General features: G+C 43.8%; 1 protein-coding gene across 1 annotated transcript in view; it reads right to left on the reverse strand.

Moving 5' to 3' along the window:
* Positions 1-5,040: 5,040 nt before the first annotated feature.
* The window catches only part of gfod1 (glucose-fructose oxidoreductase domain containing 1), a 29,536-nt gene continuing 8,915 nt past the window's right edge, over positions 5,041-25,661 (reverse strand). Inside the window, exons 2-3 of the mRNA XM_079181439.1 lie at positions 9,870-10,063; positions 5,041-9,639 (exon numbers count right to left, since the gene is read on the reverse strand). Of these exons, the coding sequence (XP_079037565.1) occupies positions 8,899-9,639; positions 9,870-10,063 (935 nt within the window). The 3' untranslated portion in view covers positions 5,041-8,898. The remainder of the gene's footprint in view (positions 9,640-9,869; positions 10,064-25,661) is intronic.

Consider the following 25,661-nt stretch of genomic DNA (forward strand, 5'->3'; position numbering starts at 1 on the left):
TCTCACCTGAGCAGAACTTTTCAACAACAAAACATATTTTGAGGTATAAAAGTTACTTTTTCGATGGACAATATTTTCTTCTGCTGTGAACCTCTGGATCTTCTGAATGCAAATTCCAAAGCTCAAAAAAAGAATTAAATAAATCATCTTCAAGTATGAATAGTCTAGCGTTTGATAATATAATAATAATATAATAATTTATTTATAAGACATAATCTTAGGCTGTGGGACGATATCATGTGTATTTTTCACTATTTTATGACATTTAAAAACTAAAAACTAATATATATAATATATATATAATCAACAGATTCATTGATCATGCAAATAATCTTTAGATTCTATAGACTCACCCATGGGTCTAATTGTGTGTGTGCAGCAAAAAAACAACAATATTTACTATTAATTTAAACAACATATTGTCTATTGAACATTAAATCATCCATTTTACTAACATTTGCTCATAAATTACTGGACTCTGTTTAATACATGTCATAACTAACAGAAACTAACTGAAACTAGACTACTTGGAAAATCTCAAAATCTGTATAACCTTATTTGATTAAATCAGAAGTCTCAGGATTTTCAATCTTTTTCATATATTCTTATTCTTTTGTAATTTGTAGTGTATATGTATACATTGTAAAGGAAATTCATTCATAACATTTACCAAGAACATGTTATGATAAAAAACAATGAGCTAATCTTTTACAAATATGTTTACTGTGTACCTATTTTTAATTTGAAGAATTCCCATTAGTGAATACTGCAGCAATTACTTGTTCTGGATTTCAAAGTTTGCAAACATGTGGCCTGAGTGAATTTTTGGAAGAGTTTCATTACCTCCTCACAGACCCTTTCCTGCAGATGATGGAACCCTCTTTCATATCTGGTAGACTTCACCATTCACTAAGGGAAGCTGTCACCTTAACTCTTAAAAAAGATGAATGCCCCGGACTGTTTAAGATAGTGGCCTATTGTTCATCTAAACCAAGATATTATATCATTCTATATAGAGTTACATTTCACATTAACAAAAAAGTACAAATTTAATGCGTTTTTTTCAATAAAACAACCAATGGTTCACAGACAGATTGAGACGGTTCATACCTTGGTAACTTGTTTGTGTGTGTTCCTTTAAGCCAGCAGGGACCCGGAGGTGGTGATCGCCTTAAGTGGAGGCAGCTGGGCCCGGTGCGCTCCCATAGCAAAGCCCCGCCTTCAGCAACATGGTGCTCGCTTTTCAACACCGTGCCGAGATCGCTGATATGTTGTATGATATCTAATAAATTGCTTACTTTGGGCCATCCGTCTGCGTCTCCCTCCCTGGTGTCATGTCTTCACAGCCAGGTCGTGACAGATATGTCCTTTGAAAGGCTTAACATAAAATATAAATATATTTTTCTTAAAATATTTTTAAGCCCAAGATCCACTCAATTAAAAAAGGGGACTGCAAAAACTGGCAATTTAGGAACGTCATGACAATTTCAAGCTAAAAGAAACTAGTGTGCACAAGTTTTTCTGATTTTATAATAAGCTTTCTCTTAATTTGTAAAATAGTTTTCAAAAATTATCATTGAAATGTACCCCGAATTATAGATTTTTGCCATAATGGTATGATATGGGCTTGAAATGAAATACTACCAAGACATATTACAAGAAGCTATATGCTTTTATAGAATATTGTACAATCCTGGGTTGTGTATTAGTAGAGGGCTATAATGTGTAGTAGAGGGCTATAATGTGTAGTAGAGGGCTATAATATGAAGTAGAGGGCTATAATATGTAGTAGAGGGCTATAATGTGTAGTAGAGGGCTATAATATGTGGTAGAGGGCTATAATATGTAGTAGAGGGCTATAATGTGTAGTAGAGGGCTATAATATGTGGTAGAGGGCTATAATATGTAGTAGAGGGCTATAATGTGTAGTAGAGGGCTATAATATGTGGTAGAGGGCTATAATATGTAGTAGAGGGCTATAATGTGTAGTAGAGGGCTATAATATGCAGTAGAGGGCTATAATGTGTAGTAGAGGGCTATAATGTGTAGTAGAGGGCTATAATGTGTAGTAGAGGGCTATAATATGAAGTAGAGGGCTATAATAAGTGGTAGAGGGCTATAATATGTAGTAGAGGGCTATAATGTGTAGTAGAGGGCTATAATATGCAGTAGAGGGCTATAATGTGTAGTAGAGGGCTATAATGTGTAGTAGAGGGCTATAATATGTAGTAGAGGGCTATAATGTGTAGTAGAGGGCTATAATATGTAGTAGAGGGCTATAATGTGTAGTAGAGGGCTATAATATGAAGTAGAGGGCTATAATAAGTGGTAGAGGGCTATAATATGTAGTAGAGGGCTATAATGTGTAGTAGAGGGCTATAATATGTAGTAGAGGGCTATAATGTGTAGTAGAGGGCTATAATATGTGGTAGAGGGCAATAATGTAGTAGAGGGCTATAATATGTGGTAGAGGGCTATAATGTAGTAGAGGGCTATAATATGAAGTAGAGGGCTATAATATGTGGTAGAGGGCTATAATATGAAATAGAGGGCTATAATATGTGGTAGAGGGCTATAATATGCACCATCTGCAGCAGCCAGCAGGGGTCAGCAGAGACTTTCCATACGTTGTCTGCATCAAGGAGAAGCTGAAGGACTCCTGATCCTTCCATGAAACAACAAACAATTCTCTGAGCAGTAGCAGGTGTTTCTGTATCATTTAGATCTCAAAGCCACATGCATGCAGAGACAAAAGTGAGACAATCCAATGTTTTTCATGCACTGGTGAGATTTTGGGCTATTTTACTCCCATAACTCCCATCTTCTTTAAAAAGGGTGGAAAGAAAACATCCAAAACACACAGTTAGAGGTTTATTTCACTACCTTATCTATTTGAGTCTGTAGATTTCTCCTAAATTTGCCAACAGTTACCATTAGATAATGCCTCATTAGCATATTTAAACATAACATTACAAAAAACTTATAATGAAAAAAAAATAAATTGTCTTAATGTAAGTAATTAACTGGGGAAGCTTCATGGTGACATCAGTTACTAAATTATTTTACCTTATTCAGCTGTAGTGTCTTTAAAATGTATGTCATTTTACAAAACATATCTTTAAAATGAGTTTTTGATCCAGAAATCTCCTCTTCAGTAACTCTTACACACACCTAACGTTACCGTGTCATTCCTCTCTCTGAGGGTTTTTACAGAGTAACTCATATCCTGATTTATACAACATTATATTCCCACAAACTTGTCCAAATTATGTATATTTTTAAATGATTGCTGACAGTGTTTTTTGATTGATGGAGTGATACGAAGAGATATCCATCCCTCAGTCAAAACCTTTGACTATAATATATCAACTATACAACCCCAGAAATGTGAACGTGGCTTCAGTGTGTAAGTAAGATGATGCTTCATTTGCATATCTAAACATATATTTTCAGATCCACTGAGGGAGTTTCATGGCGATATCCATAAGTTCAAATGTTCACCCTATTCTCTAGCGTCTCCCCTTAAATGGGTTCAGCTGTGACATCCATGCAACCAAATCATATTCAATAAGAAAATCAAATTAGGGTCATTATGGATGTACATATTTTTTTATTCCATAGAAACTGCAGCATTAGACACGTGCTGAAGCTGTAAACCATGTTGCACACACACACACACACACACACACACACACACACACACACACACACACACACACACACACACACACACACACACACACACACACACACACACACACACACACACACACACACAGTGGCGAGCCCTGGTGCAGGGAGATGAGACAGTAAAACACTGAGGCAGGAGTCACACAGTCAATGAAAAGAGAGAAAGAGGGAGGGGACGGCGTCATTTAACGGAACGGAAGTGCACCATCACACTTCACAAAGAGGGGCTTCTATTTCTGTGACACGGGACGACCTCCTAAAAATGTCATGTCGCCCATAACGGGTAGAAAATATAAACGACTCCTACGGGAAGTAAACATTCTCCAGATTAAAACCCATAAGTACGCGTTCAAAGTACAGTATGTACAGAGGTCCATGTGTCCACAATATACAGACATGACAATAAATATTGGATATAGTCACAATACAGCATCAAGATGGATATTTGTTTCTCTTTAAACAAGTTAAGGGATCAAGACAGCAGCAGTCAGCATTCCTAAACCAGCTGAGGACAGCTTTCACTACCTCGATCTCATTAGCTTCTATTAAAGGGGCCTTGGCTACTTCTCTCCTGGCTACTAAAGTACTTAAAGAGGAGAGGAGGAGAGGAGAGGAGAAGGGGAGAGGAGGTGAGGAGAAGTGATGAGGGGAGAGGAGGAGAGGAGAGGAGAAGTGATGAGGGGAGAGGAGAGAAGTGATGAGGGGAGAGGAGGAGAGGAGAAGTGATGAGGGGAGAGGAGGAGAGGAGAAGTGATGAGGGGAGGGGAGGAGAGGAGAAGTGATGAGGGGAGAGCAGGAGAGGAGAGGAGAAGTGATGAGGGGAGAGGAGGAGAGGAGAAGTGATGAGGGGAGAGCAGGAGAGGAGAGGAGAAGTGATGAGGGGAGAGGAGGAGAGGAGAAGTGATGAGGGAAGAGGAGGAGAGGAGAGGAGAAGTGATGAGGGGAGAGGAGAGGAGAAGTGATGAGGGGAGAGGAGGAGAGAAGTGATGAGGGGAGAGGAAGGGTGAGGAGAGGAGAAGTGATGAGGGGAGAGGAGAGGTGAGGAGAGGAGAAGTGATGAGGGGAGAGCAGGAGAGGAGAGGAGAAGTGATGAGGGGAGAGGAGAGGAAAAGTAATGAGGGGAGAGGAGGAGAGGAGAAGTGATGAGGGGAGAGGAGGAGAGAAGTGATGAGGGGAGAGGAGAGGAAAAGTGATGAGGGGAGAGGAGGAGAGGAGAAGTGATGAGGGGAGAGGAGGAGAGAAGTGATGAGGGGAGTGGAGAGGAAAAGTGATGAGGGGAGTGGAGAGGTGAGGAGAAGAGGTTTTCAGGAAAGGTCTGAGGGAACATAGGTGAGCTTGTCCTCCAGGCTTCAACCTGACTCACCCTAGATATAAAAGAGGGAGAGGGGGGGGGGGGTAAGAGAGAGAAAAAAGGAGAAACTGATCTCGCGGGTTACCCCGTGAAGAAGACAGATCAATGAACAGCAGATCACAAAGCGTTATCTTTTCCCACCACTGACTGTTCACCCTTTGACAGTCAGTCAGAGACCGAGGGGGGAGGGGGGGGGAGTGTGCTGACATACGGAGGAGGTGAGGGTAGTGTGTTACTGTGTGAGGGGAGAGAAAAGAGAGAGAAGAAAAAAAAGAGATAAAGGACCTAGTTTCTGCAACGTGGCATCCGGTTGCTAAGTAACGGTCTCCAAGGGCAGAAGAAGCTCCTCTTTGAGTTTGTTCGCCTCCAAAATGAACCGTCTTTCATGACCGATCCATGCATAGAAGTCAACAATAAGCAGGAGACGGTTATGAGTATTAAGGTGGTGATGTGAGAGTATCGCATCGCTATCATTGTCAGCATCGTAACGGGCACCGAAGAAAGGGGAAAGGAAGTATTTAGCTGTTTGCTGCTGAAAGGAAAAAGCCCTCTGGTTCTTGAAGCAGATGCTACCGACACATTTCACCACAGCACCCGGGGAAGCTGCTGAGGATGACTGCCTCTCCATGGAGGAGGAGGAGGAGGAGGAGGAGGAGGAGGAGGAGGAGGAGGAGGAGGAGGAGGAGGAGGAGGAGGAGGAGGAGGAGTCTGTGTGGATACGGATAAACCTCCAGCTAAACAGAGTGAATCCAAAGCTGATGTTGTGAGTCACTGTTGCGTCTGAAACACCCCCCCCCCCCCCCCCTCCTCCTCACTCAAATGTAGTTCATTTAATCTTAAGGCCCATGCTGATTTAGATACACTGGGTCTATTGTACACACAGAGACATGGCCTGGGTAATGAAACACTGCAAACAAAGTGGGCCAAAGAAACAGATGACGGATTAGGAGATAGAGGGGAAGAGATATTAGCACAAATATTTGATATTTCACGTAATTAGAGTTCATTTCCCTAATCTTAACGTTTAACTGCTTGTTTAACCCAGCTGGCTGATTGGACTACAAAAATGAGCTTTCTAGGAAGCCTTTTCCGAAACAATAATAAATATTAATAACCGTGGCAGAAAATGGATCTTAGTGGTGAAGCAAGTGGAAACAAATGATTAACGATTATTATTTTTGGAGTGTGTGACCATGTAAATCTTAATGGTGGGACTTTTCCTCTGCAGGAGACATTAGACATTATATTAGACCGGTGGACTAAACCATTCTCAGGGCTCGGGGGGGCTAATGTCAGACGCTCACCTTAGGTTCCCCGTACGGGTCTGTCGGCCAACCAGTGGGAGATCATTTACATCCAAGTCAGACTCAACAGCCAAAGGCTATTCCAGCACAGAGCCATAAATCACACAGTCATGAAGCATGTTTACAGGCCTGATGTGGGCAAAGAAAACAACCTCGTGAAGATCAAATGTAGGAAGCGTGATTCGGATCCTGGTTCTCTCTCTTGTTTTCCTATCCAGTGTCGGCTCAGTAACCTTTGACTGCGGTTGTTTAGCCCTTCCATCAAGTTTAAATCACAACATAAATTCAGGCCTCAATCGAAAATATTTAGCTTGATCCTGACGCGTATCAAAAAGGAACAGAAGGAGAAAAAACGATTAAACAAGAAAAGGGAATTCCAGAATCATGAGTATTTTTAAAGTGTTATCAAACAGGGGGGGAGAGAGTCTATATGCAGATCTGATAAGGCGCTCGGTACACAAGGGTCAATCATGTAACTTGAGTTATCTTAAAGAGTGATAGCTTATCAGTGTTGGACTCGGAGCTTTGTCGGACAGACTAGTTAGCAGGGCTGTTTACGACGTGAAGCTTTTCATAACAGCGTTAAAAGAAGAGCTTTTTTTGGTCAATAATTCACAGATAGGGACGAGAAGATGAACGCTCCAAGGCCTCAGTCTGCTGTCGGTCTCCACACACTGCAGGTCAGTCAGTCCGCAAAAAAACTACATTTCAACAGCAAAAAAAAAAAGCAGAACAAAGAATAAATAAGTTCCTTGGTTTTTACAAATAAAATACATACAGTACTTGTTTATTCCTTTAGACAAACGCATATTGTTTTATCATGTTTTCATATGTACATTTTCAGTAGTCGTTACACAAGATAGTATTTCAGCACAGTTTAAGAGTTTGAAACCAAACAGGGGGAACAGAGATGCGTTCAAAAAGAAAATCAATCTTTTGGCTTGTAGGTCGGTGCTGCTCTCTCAGCTGCACAGAGCGATCCTAACCCTGAAGTCACACTGGATCCGAGCTCGCTCGTGTGAGTGACCGGGAGTAAAACACAACGTGTGGTTGGATTTTCTGCGACTGCAAAACTGATCCAAACACTGTGAGAGTCCGGTGGGGTTTTTGCATGCATGGTAAAAATCACACATTTCAATTGGAATCACAATTGCGATTTAAAAGCTGCGACGCTAGTGTCTTCTTCATTGGCTCTCTTTACTAATTCTATAGTTTTATAATTGAATGAAAATGTCTTAAAAGATAAGGGAGGTGATATTCTATCATTTGTCACTCGAGCACTAAATGTGTAGTTTACATCTTCAATATGACTCAAAGGGCTCGGGGCCCAGTTCCACAGACAGAGCAGGAAACATGTTCATAGGAACGTAGAATAACACCAGCCTTAACCTTTAACACCTAGAACGGAAACTTAAAGAAAGTTTACAGTCTTACTGTAGGTGTGGGTCCAAACCGAACTTGCATGTGAAGCATACTAACGTACCTGCATTCCACTGTGCATGTTAAAGAAGCTCTAAAAAGCATGCTATATGCTAAATCACGGTGGCTTGATGCAAGTGTGAACCCATTGCTTTGCAATATCAAGATTAAACCCTCACACTCGTCTGCATTTACTCGCAACTTAGTGCAAGACTGTAATCAGAGCCACACTTAAGGCTCAGTGCAGATATGCACACACACCACAGAGAATGTCATGGATCATGGCCATGCTTCATGACAATAGAAAATGCACAAAATAAATAAGAAGAACACCAAAGCATACAGGACTCGCAAACTGATGCACAGGCTACTGTTACTGCATAAAGGCACACCAGAGTGTGTTTCAACCCTTAACTCCAGGCTGGAAGACAAAAGGTGTTTCTGCAGCCGACTACAGCCTGGATATATTGCATACGCGAAACAGAGGCTAAACCCCTCTGAAAAACCCACCAGCCAAACTATTGATTTCTTTACTCTCTTGTTTCTCACACACACACACACACACACACACACACACACACACACACACACACACACACACACACACACACACACACACACACACACACACACACACACACACACACACACACACACACACACACACACACACACACACACACAGAGCAGGAAGATGCACGCAGATTTTTTTTCTTTTTAAGACATTCACTTGGTAAAACTAGCAAGTACTTCAGACTACAGCAACAATACGGCGGCACAGTTTCAACTGAGAGGACTATAGTTCTTCCTTGGCTGTCCTCGTTTGGACCCACAGTGGAAGGCGTTATCTTCCAGACCCAGACATAGTAGAAGAGAAGCAGAAATGAGAGGCGCAATACCCTTATGGTCAAGCAGAACACAGTAGCATTAGTCTCACTCCCTGATCTGCCTCCGCTGTAGAACTGCATCTTTCGGTTGTATGAATCACTTTTAATTACAAGTTTATCTCCTCGGAAGGACTCAAGTGTTCTTTTAAAAGCAAAAAAGGGAAAGGCTTTCTTATAAATAAAGGTTAGATTATTGATCACATTGCGTTTCCTCTACTGCTCAGGGCGTCCGCCCATCAGCCGGATGCTAACAGTAGAGTGACATCCTACTCCGCCGCATGGCCTCGCTGATCAAATAGGCCGGGCTGATCTCCGGTTCCTCTGTCATCACCACAATGTTCTGCCACTCTCCACTCTGGTTGGACTTCTTGATGGTATCCACCACGCAAAGCGCATAAAGACAATCCTCAAAGGTAGCGGCCATGGTCAGAGGCCTCCCGTCCCACGTCCGCCTGTCGTCCTGGTCCTGAAAGGCCTGCCGCACAGCCTGGATCATGCGGATCGTTCCGATAAGATACGGGGACGGAATGTCACTGAAGGCCTTCTCCGGTAACGAGGCCTTCTCAAGAGGCGTTGTGTCTTTGAGCAGGAGTTCAGGACCTCCACCGCTTTCTCCGCCTTCGCAGATCTTCTGTCCGTACAGGTCGGTCCCCGTGACCGTTAACCTTCCGACCGTCCCCACAACGATCACCTCCTGCCGAAACTCCCCAGGCATGTTGAAGTTGAGCGTGACGGTGCAGCAGGCGCCCCCCTCCAGAGCCATCTGGAACGTGCAGAAGTCGTCACTGGTGATCTGACGAATGCCCCGGATGTGATCCGTTTGCTTGACGAAGGTCTTGAGGAAGCCATGGACCTTTGCGGCGCGCTGACCAGTCAGAAACGTAAGCAAGTCGATGATGTAACTGCCCACCGAATGCAGACCGCCGCCTCCCATCAGGTCATCGCAGCTCCAGTTGTATTTCTTCCCCAGGAGACTACCGCTGTGGACCTTGAGGGCAAAGATTTAAAATGATATTAGATATTTTTTCACTTAGTATCTGAGGTCAAATCTTGTGTCAGAAAGTACCCAGAGTGCAATAGTGACTTTGAGCAAGACACCGATATCTTGCAAGTTCTGTGGGCGCTGCTCTTACTCAAACAGACCTCAGGAGAGAGAATCACACTGTTGTCATTATTATAAACGGCAACTGAAAAAAACATGAGTAGATTTAGACATACCTGCGCCTCACAGACCAGAAGCTCCCCGATGTAGCCCTCCTCCAACAGCTCCTTCATTCGAACAAAGGCCGGCAAGAAACGTAACACATTTCCCATAATGCTCAGCAACTTGGGGTAGTACTGGGCCGCTGACATCATTCGGAAGGCATCCAGAGGCGTTGCTGTCCGGTCGCAGATGACGTTCTTTCCGATACCTTTTCAAAGAGAGGAGAGACAGTAGGGAATGAGCCATGTGAGCTTTTCTGTTTTGCTGAGGAATTTCATTGTTCATCGACAGTTTTCATCTTTTCTGTCAATGTTGAGATGAATGAGGAGGTAGGGGACAAGAGTGGAGGAGAGAGAGAAGTAATGTAGTCAGCCATAATATCCTCTTGGGCATTAAAACATGGGAACTTAATGACAAAGAGGATAACTTGCAAAAAGACACAACATATATGTACTGTATTTAGTCAACATTATTATCATGAGCAAAATGTTAGGGAGACTCGTTATTGATGTTGCTGCTACCCTGCTAAAATTAGCTAAATCTTGCGAGGACAAAATCTGGATCCCTGAACGCCAAAAGAAAGGGGTTTAATGTTGGCAGGCACGGAGGATGTTGCAGTCATAACTATGTGGTGTATGGTGAGACTGCACAGCTTGGAGAGCTTTAGACAGGCTTCGCTGGTATTACAGGAGGCCTGATGGAAGGTTGATAAAAAAAGACGAGCCCGGCAGGTGCATAGGAGATTGAGAAGGGAGGCGATAAAGAGCCTGTAGGCGCTGTATGAAACCTAATTAAAATCACTTCCAGCACATTGAAAGGTCCACTGGTCCCAGCAACACCCAAACACAACGGAGAGAACAGGATGGTGCAGTAATGTGAGGAGAGACAGACAGAAACATTTAGTTTTTTCTATAATGCATATAATGCATCCAAACAACAATTTTGTGAGTCTATGAGGGTCACAAGTGACATTTACGGAACAGGAAGGTGCTAAAATGCAATAGTAAGAAGGAGTAGCACAAGTAGAGAAGAGTCTTGAAGTCAGCAATCCGACATATTAATGGCCAATATACAGCATTATCAACAAGAAGGTAACATGAGCTAACATTTACCTAGCCCTGTTTGAGCCTGTCCAGACAGTCTGAATGCTTCCCGTTGATAAGCTCAGGAGAGCGGCTACGTGCTACTAGGGGAAGTTAACCAGACATGCATTTGCCAAATCAACATCTTAGTCCTCACATTGATGTTTTTCTGGAGTACAACTGAAAAACGTGCATTTACGGTTGGTGAGGACCCTGGTCGTCGTAGTGGGTGTTTGCTTTGGTTTGATGAGATAGAAGGTTTCTAGGATGGAGACTAATGGGTTGGTTTGTCAAATGTACGTTTAACTTCTCCACCTCGGATAAAACGCAGCGCACAACCAAACACTAGCCACCACAAGCTACTGGTCATACCAGACCAATAAGGCTGTGCATCACTTTTCATTTGTAAGAATGTGTTATTTGTACTGAACAGAAGAATATCTGTTGGCTAAACCGCTCAGTGTGTGTCAGACTATTGCGACATCTACAGGATTTATTTTGACCAATGTTACATCAAACTATTCTCGTACCCACTGCCGCTGCTCACAATGACCTCCAATTGACACATGGTCAGCAGGGAGTCAGACAGAAAGCATATACACACACACACACACACACACACACACACGCACACACAGTATAGGAGTATCAGTACACACACATTCCTCGAGCCCCATGAGTGTGAAAAGCAGCACGCCGCTTCACTCCCAGTCCTGGCTGAGGGTAGTGGGTGGAGGGGCTGTGTTGGAAGTGAAACTTCCCATGCTAATCTACCATTAGCTTGAATCGACCAGGCCAGGAAATTAATCCCTCTGACCCAGTTCTGAGGAGCGCCGTGGGAGCCCCCACCCGCCACCCAACCCCTGCAGACACACAAACCCTAACCCACCCCACAAACAGCACAGATACTGGAAAGATGCATTGTCCCGGGTAAGGCCCTTCTGGGTAAATGCTAAATGCTCTTGACTGCTTGAGCCTAACGTCTTCACAGAACAATAGCTTGGCTAGCTATTGAAATGCCTAAAGGCGGATTTCGCTCTCCCACAGTGATTCTCTTCATGATTTGGCCAAAACACATACAAGTTTCAGGCAGGCACACAAAGCTGCAGAGCACTAAAGCCAATTCAAGGCTTTTAATAGTATCAGACCAACTCACGACTGTACAGAGCGACCTTTACAGAGATAAAAACAGCTCCTCTTCAGATCAACAATGACCTTCCGCTCCTCACGTAAAGCGCTCTGGAAGGTCATCCTGTTGAGTCATCGGAGCTATTCAGCCTTGTCTGTGCATGTGTCCAATAGATTATGGATGCACCTGAGCACAAGGTCAAATCACAGCAGCTACTGTAGTGAAGCAGCAGTTGGGAACGTAACATTGGACTAAACGCAAGAAGTCGACGGTTTTGAAGCCTCGAGTTTGGCATTTCGGCGGTCGCCATCTTGGTTTTTATTTGTCACACTGTTGTTTTTTTGTCCGTCGCAATCTTGTTTTTTTTTTTTTTTTGCAAGAAGAAGTGACATGAGAAGGTGAACAAGGTCACCAAGGTGACCAACATGTTGCAATTGACTTTAATGAAGTGAATACACACGTGAAAGGGTTACAGCTGAAGGATGAAAAACACGGGCAAAATGTGTCGAAGTCACAAAAAAAATACGATATATAAATAGCTTCACTGACTATGTAATAATCTTGGATTACGGTCGTCGCCATGTTGGTTTTTTTTGCAACCAATGAACAGAAGTGACCATATGTGGACTGTGGAGTAGTGACGTAGAGACGTCATATACGGCTCTGGTAGCTGCAGCGACCTGTCAATCACAGTAAGCCCCGCCCTAAAGCATACCCTGCTTTATGGTCTGTTTGACTCTAAATGGACCATAATTTACTAAATGAACTTTAGTAAAGACTTTGAGCAAGTGGACCCTGCTGAAGCGATCGCGCCTGCAGCGACGCGTCTCCGTGCGATCAGCCCCTCAGACACTTGTGGGCAGGGTGAGTGAGATGGCTACTGTAACTCTGTGATAACCGGGGCCAAGTGGAACTCCACCGGCAAAGCTCTTGGCCCAGTGTGAGGGCAGTAATGGAGCAGAAAAAAACCCTCCAGCGCAGCAGCTCAGCCTCTCAACATCAATAATTCATGTGCAGGACATATCTAACCAAGAGAGTTTAAAGACTGAGTGACAGTGAGAGAGACAACAGCAATCCTATAGATATTATACAAGTATTACAGCAAATGTATAGGCTACAAAGGTCAAATGGATTCTTAGAATTTAGCCTAGTTTGATAGTGATAGCCAGAAAAAAGGTCACTATAACTTAATGAAGCTGGAATATTGTGCAAAGAAAACAGCAGGCATGTATAGCATAAAGGAACATCACAGACATGTTTGCTGAACAGGTGGTGCTGTTCCCCCGTTTGCCCCGCTCAGCAGCAGTGCACGGTGGCTGCCTGTTCGCCCTCAGGTGCCTTCGATGTGCAGGCTACTGATGTCCTGTCAGGGAGAATCAGCTAACCTCACAGACTGAAACCACATCCTGCCGTCTGAAAGACTGGAGGCCTGGACCTCCTCAAACAAATCCAAGTGCAAGCGGTTAACATAGCTGTCTATTGTCATGAACAGCGAGGCCGTGTTCTTTCAGATAGTGATGCGAAAAAATCCAGACTCAAGGGCAGGGAGACGGGTTCATTTTCCTCATTTCTCACGACTACGGGTGGATAATTTACCAGCACATATTCCGCTCATGATCAGCTACTGAAAAACAAATATCAATTCCTTAATTTCACTAAAGTGAGACTAATTGGAGAGAACAGATGACTCACTGGATCTTCATTAAAATGTGCCGTGTGCAGCATTTCGGCATTAATTGTCAGCTATTGCACATTAACGATTAGCTGCCTGTAATTATGATGCAACTAGGTCAGACTGTCCAGGAAATCTGCTGAATGGTTTACAGGACTGATGACAGCGGGACGTGGAGACGGCAGGCTTGTGACGGGACGCCTAACCTTTTCATTTAGGTGCACCAGCCCAACATTTAGGTGCATCCACATTTTTCATCGCACTTTTTGCCACAGTACATATACATACATCTGTCTTTAAAATAAGATACACTTAGCGCCTTTAATTAAAGCATATCATTACTGATAATCACTGCGAACCGAGGTCAACGACCTATCTAGAACCCAATACTTAAGATCCTTTAAGAGACACGCAGGTCTATTTTTTAACATGCTTGTTGAGACAGAAGCAGGGAGGACAGGTCACGATTCTTTATGGGAAAAAACACACAGTTCCTGATAAAAGGAAGAGAGACATGGGAGAGCCAGAGACACGCAGAGACAAATAAAGGCCAAGAGAGAGCGAGAGAGAGAGAGCAGCTGCATCATTACGAGTGGTGGTCGACTTTGTCCAGTCCAGCGCTCCTCTCGGCTCGCTGCCACACACATCATCTGGCTCCTCGCTGCACGGCTCCAGCGTGCACCAACATTCACTGCAGCACACGGGGCACGACCTCACAAGTGAGCAAGACAGTGTGTGGCAGAGCGTTGCCTGACATTTGTTTTTATGCGCTCAAACCTCAACTGACCTGTAATGCTGAGGAAGGAAAGGCTGGAAGTGGCGGCTGTGCAGGAAGGTCAGGTTGGGTTTAAGTGAGGGCGAGGCGGACATATTTGTTCTTGACAGCAGGGCCGACTCGTCTAGCCTGTAATTGCTTATTGTTTATTGTTACATTCTATCACAGAAGGATGGAAACATGCCACAGCAACTGTGACACAGTGCACTTGACATGACCCTTGAAACTGTATTTCTGACCATTTTCTGATGGCCCAAAAAAAAAAATACTTAAATAAAGAAATGTGAAACACAAGCAAACACCTCTCACTTTCTTTTTTTCTGTGGGATATGAAACACAAATGTTCACAGCTGCACACGAGACAATGTGTTTCCTGTGCCAAAATGAAGGGAAGTCCATCTTAAACAGTAGCAACAGCTGGAAATCACCACAGAGGAAAATAACAGGTGGATTAAGAAGGATGCCGAATGCTTCGTCGTGACAGTCGACACAATGGGCCCTGTGCCTAAAGATGCCAGAAATAGAAAAGCGAGGGGAACCGGTCGGGAGCGCTGTGCCGCGCACGTGCTCCTGCAGGGAGACGAGTCAGCGAGGAGCTTTACTACATTCCTACAAGCTGATGAAAATGATTTGAATCTCAGAGACACTGGCAACACATCATTTATGATTAAAACAGTATTAAATAGTATCATGTTTAGTACAATCAGGGATGTTATTGAGATTTACTCAACATCATTTTATGTTTCTACTCAGTCAATTCAAACCAGATTTCCTTTTTACTTTAGAGGGTATGATTACAATTTAGTTTCATATTTATTCTCATTATTCTCTCTATTCCTCTGTGTTTTTCTAAAAAGGAAAAAAAAATAGTTTCATGAAATCTAAAGTGAAACACCAAAGTATGGTTTACATTTAACTTGTCATTTGCAAGTGTCTTCATCATTTCAAGTGTTGATTGTAAAAATAAATAACTACACACTTTAAATTCCTAAGTATCAGAACATATTATTGTTGAATTAAGAGCTGAATATCTATGATTCATAGTTGATCTACAGAAAATGAATCAAGTTTTGTCAATGATTTATTCATTTAAGTTATTTCTCGGTATAAAACACTATCAAACGGTTTCTGCTTCCAGCTTCTTAGATGTAAATGTTTGCATGTCTGCTAGTGTTTCATATTACAAATGAAACCCTTTTGGAGTTTGGGAGCTACGGTGGCCTTCAGGTTCATTAAAAAACGCAAAAGGCCCTCTCCAGTGTTTGGTTTGTCCGTTCTGGGCTACTGTAGAAACATGGCGGTGCAACATGGCTGACGGGAGAGGACCTGCTCCATATCTAGATTCAAAGCGCTCATAACGATTCTTAGTTTCAGGTGATTATACACTAATAAAAACATAGTTATGAATATTCCATTTCTCCCAATAGATCCTTCTAAATCCTTAAAAAAAAAATAAAAAAATGTACTTTAAAACTGCACGGATCAATATTTAGATACCAATAGTGGATCAAGATGTTGCAGACAGACTCCGTTAGCAACTAGCTGGTGAACAGAACGGATCATTTAGCAGCTTTAGAGACACATTTTACATCAGGAGCCAAACGAGAGCGAATACCGGACAATGATCATCAGGCGGACACAAGCACGACTCCAAATGAATGATCTGTTAACACGAGACGTGTTTCTTTGTGTTTACTAACAACTTCGCCTCATCTATTACGGTGGGTCGCTCAACGGTTTGCCCGTCTGCTTAGAAGAAACAGTCTGCAGCTCTCTAGCGTACACGTGAGAGCGTGTATACCGACATGTGTGCATGATTACACACGTGTGTAATACTGCGTGTGGCAGCGCCGAGATCGGACAAAGGGAAGCGAGTGGGCTTGAAAGATCACAAAGCATCCTCCACCACCGAAGAACTGGAGAGTAATTAGCTTTGTCACACACACACACACACACACACTCGATACAAAATTAAATTTAGCTTAAAGCAATTACGAGGAGGAGGAGGAGGAGGGCGGGGGTGGAACAGAAGGACACACATGGAGAACTATACATTGTCGTCAGCGTATAGCTCAATTGCAGGATATAAATCACAGAAAACAAGCTTCCTGCTGACTAGTTTTGCCGCCATTGTGTGACTGGCGTGCGTTCCCCGTCTGAAAGCAGCTTGTATATCGAGACCTTGATAGCAGTGATGGATGAACGCAGCGAGGGGGCGCGGCCTCCGGTGTTTATTTGTGTTTCAATGAAGTTATGAGGTGGACAGTTGGTAGAACACAGGACAATTGTTTCTCAGAACAGAAGCAGACAAAAGAAAACACCATTCAATGTCAGTTGGACTATTGTGTTGTCACTTTGACAGAAGACTGTATTAAAGCATTGAAGGGGCCCTTTAAGTCAAACAAAGTCAAATAACACAAACAGTTGGATGATTGTTTTTATATCTACTTTGCAATTTGAAAGAGGGACATTTTCAACGGTTGTGATTCTAACACATTATAGTGTTTTAAGCTCTTGTACTATTTGTGCCAAAGATGGTTTTGTTCACAAACAGACACCAAACAATATATTTGTATATTTGAAAGAATAAGAAGCTTTTTGCTGTTCAAAATGAAACAGTGCTTCTCTCCTTAAAGGACCTGGGTGGCTAAGCTAGCGACGGGTCACTATATTATAAAAGCTCTGAATGTGAGAAGTTTGTGATGATAAAACTAATGTAGACTGTGAACACAAACAGGCCTATCATGACATTTAGAGAAAATACTGCAATTCAAATTACAATATTTGTGAGAACAACAGTGATTGTCCTCAAATAGCTCTGAGAGCTCTGAGACAGATGGGTTTTGGTGTTATTGTGCGTTTCCTTCAGTTTATAGTAATCACACAATACAGTCTGAAGTCTTTGACAGAAAAGGCAAATGGACTACACCTCACACACCGATGATAAAAACTACTGCAGATTGTATTTGGGGTCTGTATTGTCTGCGTTGCAGCTTCAGGTCCATTAGCGCACAGCAGAGCTAAGAATGATGACAAGCATTAGTGTCACTCAGCTGGCTTCCCCCTTCAGCTAATGCCCTTGAGTTGCAAGGAGTTCAGCATTCCTAAATGTGTTAAAGTGCTGCCATTAACCCCGCTCACCAGACCGGCTCGCTGGCTACAATGGAGATGAATAGTCACCGAGGGAGCGGCTTCCGGCCACGTGGTTCCTAATGCGTGCACTTACAGCACGTTGATGATGATGATGGGTGTGCACCACGTCAGCACAGACACGCCGCAAGGAACAGTGAGCTGACCTGAGGCTGGAGACGCTGTCAAAACACTCGTGTGGCCTTTTTCTCAAATCCACTTTCTTCCTTTTTTTTTTAGCAAAAATGTCAGTTTTGGAAATAACTCACTACCAACTTCTTAAAGGTTTGTAACACTGCAAACAACCACGAACCCTTCTGACATTAGTAACAGATGCAGCAGGGTTATAAACTAATGTTATGGTAATAAGACTTTAATAAGCAATACGATTTTTTAGGGACAGTTCACCCAAATTACAAAAAGAACTCTCTGACTTCTAGCGGTATGGAGCATTATTCCTGTAACCACGGTGGTCAGCCAACCACATTCTGTCGTTTAGTGTCCTGTGAACAGTCGTCATAGAGGCCGAAACATTACCGTTGAACATTTATTAGCATTTGACGTGCTGCATCTAGCACTTTAATGTACAAAATGGAGACCAATACATACCGGAGCAACAAAACCTAATTCTAAAAAACGGACTTGCTGCCGCTCTTTAAACACTCACTCGTGCAAAGGCAAATGTGTTTGTGTCTGATCAGCGTGTGACCCCGTGGTCCTCCAGGGTCTAATTAACTGCTGAGCTGAACTGCTACCCCTCCTTTCTAATCACTTCGGCACACTCTCACAGACACACACACACACACACACACACTCTCACAGACACACACACACACACACACACACACACCATCCTTCTCAGCACGCTTCCCCTCGCAGCTCTTATGACAAATAAAACATGGCTGCCACAGACAGAGCTGTCTGCCTCCACACAAAGACTCATCTCAGGCCCTCCCTGTGTCGTTAGCATGTTACTGTTAGAACAGCCTTTGTCAGGTATACTGTAGGTCAAACAGGAAGATCGACCAGAAACAGCTTTTTTGTTCCTGTAATTGCCAAATTAAGGCGATTCAAAGAGCAGTTCAGCTCGTTTACATGTGGGTTGAAAATGACCCCTGCGTGTCCCAATTCATTAATTAGTACCGCAGAATAAATGTCAGACCATTATAGCGGCTTTGAAGAGGGGGTGAATTGATAGAGCCCTGCAGTGTGTGAGACTGCTCACACGTCTGAGGAAAGCTGCAGTGAACAACACCCACTGAGACTGCCAGCGCTCATCAATAATATACAGGTAAGTGATTCTTTGTGCCATAGAAACGGTGCTGTGACTGCTCCTAATGTTCTAGGGACTGAGTTTGACCACAGTAAGCTGTATTAAAAGTGGCGGCGAGGGGAGGTTTAAAAAATGAATGATTGAACCGATAAGGAGCATCAATATCGTATCAATATACAGTATTTAAAGAAGCGGTGTGCCAGGTGGGAACCTCAGGTGTCTTAGGACTGCCATAGTGCTTGTTTTCCCTCCATGTTTCTTCCAGGGGCTCTGTGTGGTAAGATAATCATAGAAATAGATGTTTTTAGAAATATGGACTATGATTTAAGACAGAGCTGGTTATCCACGTATTATCCATTTACGTTAGTCAGTAACTTGGACAAAACAGAGTCAGGATAAAACTTGCACCCACACATTCCATCACCTTCTCCATTATTCTCTCTGGGTCTCAATCTAGAAGCAATGAAGGAAAAGAAGGGGCTGTTTCAGTTGATCTCAATGGGAAAAGTCAGGCTTTGACCAGCACGAGGTGAGCTCTTTTCTGGTGGCTTCTGTCGGGACCATGAAGGCCATCTTTGTGTCAGACGAGGCTGCACGAGGGGCCTGAATGAAGGAGGTGGGAGGAAGCTCTAAATGCTAATGAGCAGCAGAGAGCTAATAGTTACCGGCCACTTAAGGCATTTTTCTTCCACACACACACACAGCTGTGAGCACTAACACACATCCACACACTGCTCTTGTAAGCAGCACATGACTCACTGCACGTGATCGTTGCTCAGTTGCCTCTATTACCTCCATACTACGTGCTGACAGAGGAATCCCACCTTTTTGATTTCGGGATGATCCTCAGACATGAGCCGGGGAGGAAAACACACTCGTACCACCAGCTGATATTGTTATAGAAGACAGCGAGCGCTTAGCCATGAATGTCCTGAGGCGCACTTCAGGCGCAAACTAACGGATAGACGTCTTCACTGAATCACATGCACCGCGGGGCGAGGACGCTCCTCCCGAACAGCTGTGGGCCTCACTGTCAGGGCCGCTCTGGAGAGGGACGGTGGCTGATGAACTTCCCTTTTTAATTCGCTAAGAAGAAAGGAGGAGGAGGAGGAGGAGGAGGAGGAGGAGGAGGGAGCTCACTGATGCTTGGTTGAATCTGGATGGTTGTCATGGAGATGGCGCCACCTGACAACCCTCGCGTCTCTGTCTGACGCCGAGGTCAAGAGAGAAGAAGAGGAGCGGAGAGAAAGGAGAAGACTGATGAATATCAGTGTTTGAAACCTAAAAAAAACGTCTTAAAACTTTAGTAATGTGTTAATCGGTTGCTAGGCAAAGGTCTAGGAGTAAATATGTTGTAACAACTCTTCTACGTTATAATATATGATATCCTTTATACAAGTATGTGTTACTTATATCTGCCTTATACCTGGAGAAATATGTTTTCAGTTAGTTTATTGATGCAGTTTAGAGGGATTGGGAAATATCCAATGAATCGAACTGTAATTTAGTCTTGTGTTATTAGCACAATGTTTGGTAATTTGAGCTATTTTATGTTCATCAAAAGTAGTTTTAAAAATAGTTTACAGTGGTGTGTATATTGGGTTTGAACTTACAAAGATCTGGTGCAGACGGCTCCTCATCATATTTCAAAAAGGCCGTTTCACACACATCACAGTGACAGCGATATCGCATAGAATGTTTTTCTGTGGGGTCACTGATATCATAGCAAAGGGGAAGCAGCGTTTCCTGTCTCTACAAACAAACTTTGTCGGGAACGCCGCCCAATTACAATGTGAGCACTGAGACATGACGCATGACAGTCTGAAGGGCCGCAGTCCGAGGCTCTGAATCACTAACACGAGACCGAGATCAACGATGATGTTACATGAATCATCCGAGATGACCTCCGTAAACTATTGACACAGTCCGGCACAGACGGCGGGACGAGTTGAAGCGCTGCCTTTCATGCCTTCTTGTTTTTGGGCCGTTTGTTTCTGCCACAATTGGATTTGGCAGGCCGTCTCCAGGCTGCTCTGCAGGATCTAACTCACTTTGGCTGGCAGACGGCAGACGAGGGCGCCCATACAATGATTGGTTTATGTGCGGCTCTTCTGGGGTGTGAGATAAACAAGGGGGAAAATGCTAAAGCGCTTGTGCAATGACTGGGCAGCAAACAAACAACTACATACAGCAAAAAAAAAAATAGATTGTGAGGTGCAGTCTGACCTTCATTGTGAATTCTGTCATTCTGAGAATGAATAGCTGAGTACGTACAGTTCAACTTTATGCAAAATCCCCTATTTGCATCCCTCCATGTTGATGTAATCTGACCGCTCATTATCACACTGCACCGGACTACAGCAGCTCCCTGCCAGAGGAACTGACCTCATTCGGGCTTCTAATGATAATTTCCGCACTGTTTATCTTTGAGGGGTCACTTCAGATGTTCACTATGTTGTCCTCGGGTTCTACATTGTATTTCCTTGAAGTACATGTTTGCATGCTCTTAGTTCATTCCACCTATACCGGGGGTCGGCCACCTTTACTATCCAAAGAGACATTTTGCCCTATTTTCCACCAAATAAAATTTGTCTGGAGCCGCAAAAGCTATTTGATGTCAAATTTCTCGCCACATATCAAGCATTCAGGTAAGTCAGCATCGTTGGCAGTGAAAGCAAATTAATACGTCCACGCAGAATTAAACTCTATTTTCCTCCGTGACTTTTCTTCTTTAGGATTTATCCATCGATAGTTTACCGAGGGTGGAGGTCTGCAAATCATGATCAGCCACCTAGAAGGAAAGGCGCATTACGATGTAAGATACAAGCAGCGGATCGCGTAGCGCGGCCGTATTTCAATATATTACCATTTTGCTCGACAGGTTCGAATCCAGGTTGATGCGATCTTTCCATAAATATATTTTCTTCAATGTATTTCTTCATACGTAGCTGTGATGTAGTGCTCACTTATACAATTGTAATCCCCGCAATATATATGAGATGTGGCTTTTAGATCTCCAGCAATATGTTTGTGAATGTTTGACGAATCTGGCAACAGAGACAGAAAACAGCTGCTGCTGTTACACGAACACAAAACACACGGAAGAGAAACCAGTAGGTTTGAAAACCAGTAGGACGTAACACCGGCACCCACTGCATGCCCAGTGTACGTGAATAGTCACGTGATATTCATTTACAGGCGTTTTAGTCTGGATCTCGGAAACAATGCTGAAACGCCGTGTGGACGCAAATAGTTTTTGTTTGTTAAAACTGGTATTAAACGTATTAGTGTGGATGTAGCCTCAGGGAGCCGCAGCAGACGGGCCAAAGAGCCGCATGCGGCTCCGGAGCCGCTGGTTGCCGACCCCTGACCTATACTGAACACATCAGCAAAATGTAGGTTCCTACATAGAGACTAAAGAGAGGAGGCAGAGCGATGCAGGCTTACTGATCTACTGTCTCCATTAAAGGTTCTCTGTTAGATATTCAGAACATTAATAAAGCAGAAGACAACTATTTGCTATGTAAAGACATAGAGTAATGTACAGCTCATAACGTTATTGTCCCCCCCAGGTTAACGGTCTCCATGTTGAGGCAGTAGATATGCTCTCAATTGCTTATTAAGCACCTTTAACAGAGTAGTTCAACATTAGTTTTTACCCCAGCTGAATTCAGTACGGAGCTGGAGTCAGGATGTAGTTAGCCTAGCGTAGCACACAGTCTGGAAGCAGGGAAACAGCTGGTCTGGCTCTGTCAAAAAGGTTAAAGAAAATAACTAACTTGCAATAGCGCCCTTCAGCTCATGGTTTTGCTCTTGTTTCACAATTCACTGCTCTGCTTCAGTCCTGCTGCTCTCATTAGTGTCGTCTACAGAACGCATCACAGACTAATATTGAACTTCTCATCACATTCTCGGAAAGAAAGCGAACGCGCAGATTTCCCAGTATTTTGAACTGTTCCTTTAAGCACTAAAGATTATAATTCAGATGGCCGCTTCATGCATCTGGACCTTCTGTACTGAGACTTCAGCATCATTCTCTTCTACTGGGAGAAGCACCTGCTGGTGTTCCCGGTTTATGCTACAGTATGTACAAACATAACAAATAGGAAGAATGGAAATGAGGCATTCGGGGACATAAACCTGAAACCAGGATGATATTTTAGACACGGAGAGACACAGTGGAGAGACGGGTGTTCACTGCTCAGTCCATCTTCCCATCCCTCCACTTCTGACCTGGATGGCAGATTGTGTTCCACGTGAGCTCGGAGAGAAAGACAGCGGTGACGGTGAAGCATTGTATTTCTGGGTGTCGTTGGCAGGAAGTGATTGAGAAGACTCCTCAGTGTCACACAAGCACGCTGCTTCCGCCTAGAGCACGCAAAACAGGAAGCGAGACACAGCGCGGTGAAGATACCAAAATATCACTTCCTGTTGCAGATGTTTGACTGCAAAGCTGTAAAAAAAACAACAACTGTATACCTTCAGTTTAAAACAATGAATGCCATGTTAAATGTTTCCCGGCATAGCACACAGAATAAACCCTAAACACGCTGTAGTAACAGAGAGGAACAAGGCCACTGGTCAGCCCGCCCTGCTCTCAGATCTGCAGCTGCCGCTTGTCCTCCTGTCCCAGATGGCCAATTAAGAAACACAGACGGGCCTATTCCTGAACACTGGCACATAAAGGACATCTGAGCGCGCCTATAATGGAACGGGCTTCACCTGGGGAATACACAGGATGAGCGGAGGACAGGAATTAAAGGGCCAGATGAAGTTGATGACACGGTCAGTAACACTTTGTGGAAAAATGATCAGGAGTGTGCTGAAGAGGAGGGCCGATCGGTAGACACACGCTGCTCAATGCGTTTGTGCAAGACGGAGGTATTTCACAAGTGATTTCCCAACAGCACCGCCGAATTACGCAGGTATCTTTGTTTTGGCATGCCGCGGTTAGCTGACACACACACACACACACACACACACACTGGGTGTGTTTTCACAGTCTCATCAGTGAAGTATTTTAAGGTGGAAGAGCTGGATAAGTTAATTTAGCTGCGTGTCATAACAAGATATGATAGCAACACTGATGCTACAACAAAGTAGTATGCATTATTATAAGCAATACTTCATCCATAACATATAAAGATAAATTGTTGATAATAGCTGGTAGCGATAACTGAAAATGATTACCAAAGTGTAATAATGAGGTGAATCATGCTGTCACCAGATCTGGACCAAGCTAAGGGAGGTTTCAGAGGACGTCAGAGGACTACGTGATGTCTTTGTCCTCTGAGACGGTCACTGTGTCGGATGAGGCGATCACATTGTCATAAATCCCTCCCTGTTACTAGGCCGAGAGATGCTGGACCAGGTAACCGGGGGAGGAGCCAGGACTGCCAGACAGCGCCAACAACTGCGTGTGTAATCACAGTTTTATGAGTTAAATGGAAGTTGGAAAGCATTCATATACTCAGAGCTCTGTGTTTGATCCTTCCCAGTCCCAAAGAGTAGGAGCAGGTGTCATTAAGTAAGGGATAATGTACAGTAAGCGGGCCATGCTTACTGTAATGTGATACATGTGATGCCATAATGTACCAATCAAAGGCGGTGTAATAACTCAGTGTAGCGGTCCTGACCTGCGGGTGACGGTAACGGTTCAACATACTGCATCCTCATACAGCGTATTCTACCGTTGCTCTGCCAGAGCACAGAAGAGCACTTTGTTCTCATTGGTCAATGCCACGGGACACGTGGTGGACGTCAGACTAGGAAGGGGAAGGCAACAAAAAAAAAGAAACCGGACGTTGTGAGATTTCCCAGCTGCTGCGTCGGTTTTGTTTCACAGTGACACACAGGGAATAAAATGAGCACATCGGCGTCACACAACACCAAATGATGGAAGACCTTTAGTGAGAATGCTCTTCCTTAGACGTGGACAATCTACGACAAGGAGCACTGAAGCCGTTTAGTCAGATCTGTATATCAATATTAAAAAAATATTCCTGTTAATGCCACAGAGGCAGGGTTTCATTATTATTTCAATAGGACGCCCTGATGGCCCAGAGGTTTGAGACAGCGTCCATGTAACGGTGTAAATGTCAGCAGGTTAAGTCTGGCGGGGGACCTCTGCTGCACTTCATCCTCTCTCTCTCTCTCTCTCTCTCTCTCTCTCTCTCTCTCTCTCTCTCTCTCTCTCTCTCTCTCTCTCTCTCTCTCTCTCTCTCTCTCTCTCTCTCTCTCTCTCTCTCTCTCTCTCTCTCTCTCTCTCTCTCTCTCTCTCTCTCTCTCTCTCTCTCTCACCTTCATTTCCTGTCACTTCTCTACTGTCCACTATGAAAATAAAGGAGACAAAGAAAAAATCCCTCCACATTTTACAGATTAACTCAAGAACACAAAGCCGCTTTTTCCTCTGTTCAGATTTAATAATAGAGAAAAAAAAAATCCTCATTAAGCCTCCAGTCTAATAATGCTGAATTATTCATTACTGAAAGCCTGCCTCCAATCCCATCCTTATGATTCCATATCAAAGCGTGCCCTCTCTCTCGCCCCTCTGGATTTAACAACACAATGTGGTTCGTCATCCAAAACCTGCACCCCGAAGTTCACGGGCACTAGCAGAACCTTATGGGTCCATGCGGGAGAAAAAGCCTCTCTCTGCAGGGAGCGGGGGAATGGGGAGTTCTTCCACTTTCCCTGTTTTTTCTCCAGGAATGCTCACTTGCCAGCGCAGCGTGGCGGCGGGCTGA

This window comes from Pholis gunnellus, assembly GCF_910591455.1.
Source record: "Pholis gunnellus genome assembly, chromosome: 20".
Classification (NCBI taxonomy): Eukaryota; Metazoa; Chordata; class Actinopteri; order Perciformes; family Pholidae; genus Pholis; species Pholis gunnellus.